Genomic DNA, 10,781 nt, shown 5'->3' with positions numbered 1-10,781 from the left:
ACAATGATAACAAAATATGTCTAAATACATTTTTAACTTGTGAAAATGCTTTTTTGAATAACCACCAACCATTATCTTAGCGTACTCACACTATGTACAGTTGCCTTGAACCGGGCCGAAGCACGCTTATCCCCCCTCCTGTCTCCCCCGATGGCTCACACTAGCATTACATTCGGGCCTGGGCACGCTTACGTCATCGATGATGCGCTGTTCAGTAAGCGCTCTCGCTCAGTACAGTGGAGGTTTCTTTAGTTATATCGTTGTAGTGGTTTGGGATGCGGTGAAACGCAGTCAAATATTTCGCCGAACAGATCAGCCACTTTTGATGCTCATAAACATCCACGAAGTCCATAGTAGATACATTTCCATCATGATTTACAGAAGACGTCCTCTAAAATTATAATTTATCGTAAACAGTTTAATTACAAAATATCCTTTATATAAAGGCATATTTACAAACAAGTAGGGTCGATTAAAATATCATCAATGAATATGATCACTTATTCTTTTATATGAACTATGTTATTTATTATTAATGAAGACTGTATGTGTGTTACACACTGAATGATGAGGAACATGATTTCAAGAAACTACTGAGCAGTTTTTATTTTAATATATTTATTAAAAATACTTACAAAGTGTTGTTTAACATAATAGTTTTTATACAGAATAGTTTTTATAATTTCTAATAACTATAATCTTTTGTCTTGGCCTTGATAACCATACATATTATTTTACTAGTTATTTAGTAAGATTTTAATGAGCAATATTTAATTTGTTTGTTTGTTTGTTTGTTTGTTTATAATTCTTTGAAAATATTTCCAAAGTTCTGCTTAACACAATAGTTTTCATACATGTTAATATAATGAATTTTTAATGACTAAATTCTTATGTTTTGGCCTTGATTACTGTACACAATATTTTACTAGTTATTTAGCAAGATTATACTGAGCATTATCCATCCATCCATCCATCCATCCAAACAAAAAAAATACTTTCTTCAGAGAAATAATATAATGTAAATACTGTGAAAAATGTCCTTGCTCTGTTAAACATCCCTTGTGTGATTTCTATATCTGCCAAGCACAGAAAGAATTTTAGAAATAATTAATATAATACAGCTTTAAAAAAATAATCAATTAAATAGTGTGCTTTTCTATTATTTTCTGAGCAAACTTTCATACGTTTCCATCATGATTTACAAAAGAAATTTAAAATATCATTAGTGTAACAGATTATATACAAACAAATCGGTAACACTTTATAATAACTACACACTATAAATCATTTACTAAGCATTAGCATCTAGTGAATTCATTATCTGTTAAGCATTAACTCTACATTAATAAGCGTTAGTAAGCGGTTTATAACTGCAGCTACAAATGCTGTATTCTTGACTTATAAGCACCTATATAATGTGCTTAATAATTGTGTTTTCATACTTGGTTATTGATTTATTTTTCATTACTAAATTAAGTATTGCATTATTTACAAACCAGTTGTATTTAAGAATAGTTAAGGGTTTTTAGGATCATTCAGAATGAGTTAGTAAATGATTAATAAACTATTGAAATCAACATTTACACTCTCTTATATTCAGGCATATACTAATAGTTAACTAATATGTTAATAAATGCTTTATTAAACTCAACTTCATGCAGTTTTGTGACCTAATCTAAAGTGAGGACTATTTATGCTTTATAAACCCCTTATAATTGACAACTAAAGGCTCAGAATCAAATGAACAATAATCTTTGCAATGTTATCTAAAAGTAAAATTACTGTAAAGTTTAAACATTGCTGAATAACAGGAGTGTCAAAATACGACATAAAACTGGATAAAACAACAATAATATAATAGGATACAATGTTTAAACTCTACAGTAATTTTATTTTAGAAGATTTATTTTTCATTTGAAGTACAGTTTTATTAGTGTATCTTTAAATGAAAAGGAATGAATAATGTCATTTTTCCTGTTTTTTAGAATTTAACTGAGCCTTTATTTATCATTTATAAGGGGTTTATAAAGCATAAATAGTCAGATTAGGTCACAAAACTAGATGAAGTTGAGTTAATAAAGCATTTATTAACACACATAGTAACCCTTAATATATGCCTGAATAATCAGACATATAAACATTGATTTCAATAGTTTATTAATCATTTACTAACTCATTCTGAATGATCCTAAAAATCCTCAACTACTTTTAAATACAAATGGTTTGTAAATAATGCGATACTTAATTTAATAATGAAAAATAAAGCATTAACAAAGTATGAAAGTACAATTATTAAGCACATTATATAGGTGCTTATAAGTCAAGAATACAGCATTTGTAGCTGTAGTTATAAACTGCTTACTAACGCTTATTAATGTAGAGTTAATGCTTAACAGATAATGAATTCACTAGATGCTAATGCTTAGTAAATGATTTATAGTGTGTAGTTATTATAAAGTGTTACCAACAAATCTAATCAGGTTTATTTATAACTAGTGGGTCAATTAAAATATTGTAAAAATGAATACGTTCATTTATTCTTTATTAATGAATACAGCTTAGAATGTTGTTACATTTTTAAATCGATGTTAGAGATAAAAACATTAAAGGAGACACTTCATGTGCATTTAATATTTTATGTGTATAAGCTCCCAACTCAAACATTGTACATCCAGAGAAACAAGATAATTTTTTTTCTGTAGCTGAGTATACTTTTTTTTTTTTCCCCGCTTGGTCAATTCAGCTGCTTGCAAAACCAGATGAACCAGGTTTGAATGCTGTGGGTGTTTTAAACAGTGTTTACCTGTAAACTTCGTCACTGCTGAGAAAAAAAAATACAGCCTGAGTGCTTTCAACTTAACTCAGGGACAAAAATACGTTTTGACTGCTGGTATTTAATGACCGCTCATATTTAGGCAAGGCAAGTTTATTTATATAGCACATTTCATACACAGTGGCAATTCAAAGTGCTTTACATAAACAGGAATAAAAGAAACAAGTATAAGAAAAATAAATACAAATAATAATAATGGTAAAAAAAAAAATAAAATAAATAAGCATAAATACAGATAAAATGTGTTATAAAAGAATGAAAAGAAGAGAAAAACATAATAGTGCGATCTGTCGGACGTATCACAGTGCTCATTCAGTAAAGGCACAGCTAAACAGATGTGTTTTCAGTCTTGATTTGAACATTTCTAATGTTGGAGCACATCTGATCATTTCTGGAAGCTGATTCCAGCAGTGAGGGGCATAGTAGCTGAAAGCCGATTCACCCTGCTTTGACTGAACTCTTGGAATTTCTAGTTTATTTGATCCTAAAGATCTGAGTGATCTGTTAGTTTTGTATTCAGTGAGCATATCTGTACTGTATTGAGGTTCTAGGCCATTTAGTGATTTATAGACCAGTAATAATACTTTAAAATCTATTCTGAATGTAACTGGGAGCCAGTGTAAAGACCTGAGGACAGGTGTGATGTGCTCTGATTTCCTGGTTCTGGTCAGAATTCTGCCGCAGCGTTCTGGATGAGCTGCAACTGTCTGACTGTCTTTCTGGGAAGGCCAGTGAGGAGGCCATTACAGTAATCCACCCTGCTGCTGATAAAAGCATGAACAAGTTTCTCTAAGTCTTCACTGGAAACAAAGCATCTGATTCTTGCAATGTTTTTGAGATGATAGTATGCTAATTTACTAACTGCTTTGATATGACTATTGAAACTCAGATCTGACTCCAGAGTCACACCAAGATTCTTGACCTTATTTTTATTTACAACCCAGAAATATCAAAGGAGTTTAACAAAAAAAATCAGAGGAAATTAATAAATGAATAAAACATCAGCAAATAGATCAGCAAATCTTCCATGCTGTATAAATCGGTGTTAAATCTAAGCCATATGACACCAGGCGGTTAACACACTTCTTATGAAGTGCATCAATGTGTTTTTGTAATTACATGTATGGAGATACAGTGAAAGGAAATAGACATCTTCCTAAATATCAACACAACACTGGACATGAGAGCTATTTTAAACCTATACCTAACACATCGGAGCATAACTAACACACCTATCGTTTTAGTGGTTTGGGATGCAGTGACACGGTCAAATATTTCGCCGAACAGATCAGCCACTTTTGACGCTCATAAACAACCATAAAGTCCTCGTGCTGCAGGAATTAGGAGGGTTGCTAAAGGTGCAGCTGTCGTGCAGTGAGGGGTGTGTGTCTTTAATAAACTACGACAGTTTGTGTTCATTGAACAGTAAGAATGATTAGTAAATCCATATGAACAGTCCCTTAACAGTCACGTCTCGCATATAAAAGTCACGTCTCGTATATAAAAGTCACGTCTCGTATATAAAACATCAGCAAATAGACATCTTCCTAAATATCACCACAACACTGGACATAAGAGCTATTTTAAACCTATACCTAACACATTGGAGCATAACTAACACACCTATCGTTTTAGTGGTTTGGGATGCAGTGACACGGTCAAATATTTTGCCGAACAGATCGGCCACTTTTGACGCTCATAAACAATCATAAAGTCCTCGTGCTGCAGGAATTAGGAGGGTTGCTAAAGGTGCAGCTGTCGTGCAGTGAAGGCTTTGCATCTTTAATAAACTACGACAGTTTGTGTTAATTGAACAGTAAGAATGAATAATAAACCCATATGAACAGTCCCTTAAAAGTCACGTCTCGTATATAAAAGTCACGTCTCGTATATAAAACATCAGCAAATAGACATCTTCCTAAATATCAACACAACACTGGACATAAGAGCTATTTTAAACCTCTACCTAACATATTGGAGCATAACTAACACACCTATCGTTTTAGTGGTTTGGGATGCAGTGACACGGTCAGATATTTCGCCGAACAGATCAGCCACTTTTGACGCTCATAAACAATCATAAAGTCCTCGTGCTGCAGGAATTAGGAGGGTTGCTAAAGGTGCAGCTGTCGTGCAGTGAGGGGTGTGTGTCTTTAATAATCTTCGACAGTTTGTGTTCATTGAACAGTAAGAATGATTAGTAAATCCATATGAACAGTCTCTTAAAATTCACATCTTGCATATAAAAGTCCCGTCTTGTATATAAAAGTCCCGTCTTGTATATAAAAGTCACGTCTCGCATATAAAAGTCACGTCTCGCATATAAAAGTCACGTCTCGCATATAAAAGTCACGTCTCGTATATAAAAGTCACGTCTCGTATATAAAAGTCACGTCTCGCATATAAAACATCAGCAAATAGACATCTTCCTAAATATCAACACAACACTGGACATAAGAGCTATTTTAAACCTATACATAACGAACACACCGGAGCGGTAATCACGCTAGACTAACTACTAATACATATACTATAAATACTTAACTATACACATCACCCAAGACTGACTATACAATTACTTTTACAAAAGACACAAAAATAAATAAGACCCATTTGTGATGTAAGATTAACCTTGACCTTATTCAGCCATTGGAATCATTCACTTTGGTTTTTAGATGCTATAAACTGCTCGATGTTGCAAACCAATAGATTAAGGCCATATAATCTGCTTAAGTCATGACATATGAGATACTGTTTCTGGGCCCAAGCCGCTACTCATTTGCCTTGAGAATGAATATGTTTGTTTATGACCACCTTTTAGTCGTATCACACATTAAAGTGAATTGCTTTTAAAATCATGGTGTACACAGCAGTCTCTGGACTTGCTGCTTCACCGACGAAGATTCCATACTTGCTTAGATTAGATCTCATTCAAAGCAAAGCATTGGACCAATCATAAATGAGCCCTGTTTGTTATGAAGGCGTATTGTTATTTTGTTTTCATGCATCACAAAAGAAGTGAAACCAGGCCAGCTTCAGGAATTCCCTGCTCTAGTTTTCAGGCATGAGGAAACGTACGTGAAGGTGAGTGTGTGTGGAGGAGGAAGTGCGGGTAAAAAAAATCAGCTGTAAATTCTCAACCCGTGGCATTCGGCTGCTGGGTTTGACATGCTGCACTTGTGTTTTGTTCATCTATATTCTGCTTTCAGGTTTTCAAGAGCTCAAGGTAAGGATTTTAATGTCTTCACATTTAGGGCTGTACTATATATCGTTTAAGAATCGATATCGCAATGTGTGCATCTAAATCCAATGAATGATTTTTTTTCAGTGTATTGCAATCCAGTTTTTTTAAGGTAAGTGGTCGCAAACTATTTATCTGTGCTGAATTTAAACAAATTAAGTTGAACGTTATTTAATTGGTTTGTTTAAATTCACACCATATCAACTGTTTGCAGTCACTTACCTTAAAAAAATATATGAATATATATATTTAGCCCTACTTCAAATCAGTGTGTGAACTTGCTGGACCAGTTTATATCGCTGATCGTGTTGATGGTTAATCATGGTTTTTCCCCCCTCAGAGGACAATTATTTAATGTGAGTGCTGACGTACTGTTGTATGAAGATGACGATGATGATGGATGGTAAGGATTTCTGGAGTTTGGATCTCTCAGACATCATGGGGAAGCAGAAACCAATGTCTTCTCAAGCACGTTACTCCATCAGCTCCTGCTTCTGTAATCTGTCTCGCTGTGAAAAAAATTCTCCCCAACCCACAGGTAAGATCTCTCAGGGTGTCCGCGGGGTCTTTCTAGTACACAAGGAATCAACTAACCATACTGATTTTGTTAACTCATATTGCTAGTTTTGTGGTGAACAATTAATCTGTGCATGCCCACCTCTCATACACCCCCCACACCTTTCTCATAACTTTCTCTTTCTATAAACACTGCATTATATGTATATATATATATATGTGTGTGTATATGTGATATATGTGTGTGTGTATATATATATATATATATATATATATATATATATATATATATATATATATATATATATATATATTTATATATATATATATATATATATATTTATATATATATATATATATATATATATATTATATATATATATATATATATATATTTTATATATATTTATATATATATATATTTAATATATATATATATATATTTATATTATATATATATATATATAATATATACAGTATATATTTATATATATATATATACACACACACAAACACAGTATATGCAGACGTCTGATGTGTTTTTGCTCACACAGAGTTGCAGATGGCTGAAGACTCGCAGGTCGTGGACATGGCAGTGCTTGTGCTGGGAATTCTGCTGGGATTTGTGGGATTTGTAGCAGGAGTCGTTATTATCATAATGAGCAAACTGGAGCCGCGGGCGGTATGATCATGACCTTCACACTGGACATAATTTGTTTATGCGGATTTGTTGTATAAATAAAGGATATTTATTGAATATGTCTGCCCTTTTTATAATCCGTTTGCCAAATTGTATTTTATTTAGCTTACTCTTATCCAAAACAACTTCAGAATTAAGAATACAATAAATACATTGACAGACAGAAAGACAGACCGAAATAGAGAGATACTCTAGATCAGGGGTGTCCAAACTCTGTCCTGGAGGGCCGGTGTCCTGCAGATTTTAGCTCCAACCTGCCTCAACACACCTGCAAGGATGTTTGTAGAAAGCCTAGTAAGTGCTTGATTAGCTAGCCCAGGTGTGTCTGATTGGGGTTGGAACTAAACTTTTGCAGGACACCGGCCCTCCAGGACTGAGTTTGGACATGCCTGCTCTAGATAGATAGATGGATGGATGGATGATAGATAACCGGATAGATAGATGAACAGATAGATAGTTATACAGCATATTTAATATAAAATGTATATAAATATACATATATGTACATTTATTTTCCCTTTTTTACAGTAGGTGTAGTGATTTGTAATTGTTTTTGTTTGTTTAGCTGTTTTGGGTGTTTTATGGAAGGATGAACTTGTAATAAAGGCATAAAAATAAGCTTTTAAATAACTTTAAAAATCTTTATACATTAAGAGATATTAATCATAACTGGGATATTTGTTGTGGCCTTTGTCAGTAACAAAAATAAATATACATATAAAATAATTATAACAAATAAAATACAAATATAATAATATATAATGTACATAAATGACTGATGAACATTGCATTTAATAGATATCAGACATTTTATGACATGGTATGTAATAACTGTCATTAATTAAATACAAACATATATTTCAATTATTTTTATTGTTTTATTTTATTTTAATATTAGTGTTTATTGCAAATGAAAAACGTGAATGAGACTAAATTATATACACTACCGGTCAAAAGTTTAAGGTCATGAATTTTTTCTTTTTCATGTTTTTTTTATTTTTTTTAAAGAAAATTATTCTGTTCATCAAGGCAGCATTTATTAAATAAAAAAAAAATGCTAAATATTTATTACAATTTTAAATAACTGCTTTCTTATTATATGTAGTTTCAAATTAATTAATTATTCCAGTCATTATTGCTTTTATTACTATTACCATTAATAATAATAATAATAATAACAATAATAATTAATATAAGAGTGATTTCTGATGGATCATGTGACTCTGAAGACTGGAGTAATGAAGCTGAAAATTCATCTTTAAAATCACTGGAATAAATAAATAAATATATATATATATATATAAGAATTCTGACTTTAACTGTGTGTGTGTGCGGGTGTGTGTGTATATATATATATATATATATATATATATATATATATATATATATATATATATATATATATATATATATATATATATATATATATATATATATATATATTTAACATGTAGACCCTTAACGTTTCAGCATTATTTAAGCGTTTTCAACGTTGTACGTCAATTACATGCCTGCTGGGTGCAGATGAACATTAAAAGCAAAAATCCAAAGCTATATATTAACATATATCTTAAAAATTCTTTCAATTTTCAACTCTATTTCAATTTTAGTCTGTCTAAATGTATAATCGAGGGAATGGCCCATATAAAGCCCCACTCTTTGACTGATTTCCAACAGCTCTTACATCATCAGTTTCTTTTATTTCCCAGAGATGACGAGCATCATCATAAATTCATCCTTCAGTTCAGATCTCCGTCATGAACTAAGGAGATCGAGGTAATTAATTCATTCACAGTTTCGGCTCTGACAGCAGCAGATAAGCAGGCATGAGGGGAAAGCTAAGCTTAATTGCATTAATTAAATGAGGGCTGGATAATCCGCCTATGAACTCACGACTCACTTCACGATTACCCTGAACGCAAAAAAAGACTATGAATTAACGGGATAGTTCACCCAAATATGAACATTTACTCACTCTCTACTGACTGTTATGAGTTTCTTTCTTCTCTTGAACAAATGATTTTTTTAAAATTGGGTTTTAACAATACAATCATAACTATGACATTGGATGACATCAAGTACAATTATAAACAAGGAAAAAAAAACATTTAAAATAATAATGCTAATAATAAAATACAAGATACAGAGCCAAGACAATCGAATGCGAATATATTTACCCATTAGAATAAATAGATGGCGTTTATATTCTGTTATGTTTGTCATGAGAAAAAGTAACAAATTGTATCACACACACAAAAATCAATGTTAAAGTTAACAAAAAGAGGATATTTAAAAAAAAAAAGCTGAAAACCACTGATGTCACTTCCATAGTAGGGGAAACAAGTATGTAAGTCAGTGGTTACAGGTTACAACTTATCCCTTTAACCAGATGATCGAGTGAAAAGAAGACTGGTGGACAGTTGTATTGTGTAGATTGAACGATAATTGTAACAAGCAGTAAAAATGTTGAATTATTATATTGTTATTTACTGTGGTGGGAAGGAAAGTGGGGACAGTTGCAATAATTTTTGCTTCCCTTAAATAAAGTTTCTCAGAGAACGTTTTTTTGTGGAAACCCAAAATTTTAATAAAATAAACCCACTTCTTTTAGACACCCACTCATATAATATGTGTACATATGATAATATATGCAGAATTCAAACTTGAACAGACAAAGTCAAACGTTGCAACTGACCACGTGCAGGGGGAGTGTTGCAACAACCCACAGGGAGAGTGTAAAATGTAATAATAAAAAAAAATCTTAAACATCAGGTTGGATTTTATTGTATTTTTGGTAAACAGACTAAATGTAAATTGGTTAAATGATAAATGTGTTTAACTTTGGCCACGTAATGGCACAGGGGTAGCGCTGTCGCCTCACAGCAAGAAGGTCACTGGTTTAAGCCTTGGCTGGGTCAGTTGGCGTTTCTGTGGGAGTTTGCATGTTCTCCCTGCATTCGCGTGGGTTTCCTCTAGGTGCTCCAGTTTCCCCCCACAGTCCAAAGACATGCGGTATACAGGAGAATTGGGATGGCTAAATTGGCTGTAGTGTATGTGTGAGTGAGTGTGTATGGATGTTCCCAGACATGGGTTGCAGCTGGAAGGGCATCCGCTGTGTAAAACATGTGCTGATTAAGTTGGTGGTATATTCCGCTGTGAATAAATATTCCGATGACACAGCCATACTAAGTTTACTTTATGAGAATGATGATATTGGTGTTATCTATCAGTCAGAAATAGTCAGTATTTATTTTAGCTTATTTCTATCACACCACTCAACGAACTAAGAAACAGAAGAGATAGTATTTGACCCATAATGTATAGGTGACCATCAAGTGGTTGTACATGACCATCCTATTATTCAGTCAGAAACCTATAAGTACTTGGGCATTTACATCGACAGTTCTTTCACATGGAAAACACACATTGAGTGGGTTTGTTCTCGTTTACACCAGAGATTGTATTTTTTGCAGAGGTTGCGTCTTTTTGGA

General features: G+C 32.7%; 1 protein-coding gene across 1 annotated transcript; it reads left to right on the top strand.

Annotated features, from left to right (window-relative positions):
* Positions 1-5,957: 5,957 nt before the first annotated feature.
* si:ch73-31d8.2 (uncharacterized) lies at positions 5,958-7,347 on the top strand. Its single transcript, XM_056475839.1, has 3 exons — positions 5,958-6,059; positions 6,415-6,612; positions 7,145-7,347. The coding sequence occupies exons 2-3, from the start codon at positions 6,453-6,455 to the stop codon at positions 7,276-7,278; spliced, it is 294 nt and encodes a 97-aa protein (XP_056331814.1). The 5' UTR covers positions 5,958-6,059; positions 6,415-6,452; the 3' UTR covers positions 7,279-7,347.
* Positions 7,348-10,781: the final 3,434 nt, after the last annotated feature.

This window comes from Danio aesculapii, chromosome 16 (assembly GCF_903798145.1).
Source record: "Danio aesculapii chromosome 16, fDanAes4.1, whole genome shotgun sequence".
Classification (NCBI taxonomy): domain Eukaryota; kingdom Metazoa; phylum Chordata; class Actinopteri; order Cypriniformes; family Danionidae; genus Danio; species Danio aesculapii.
The sequence above is the reverse complement of the archived record's forward strand: the minus strand, read 5'-3'. Positions and strand labels throughout refer to the sequence as shown.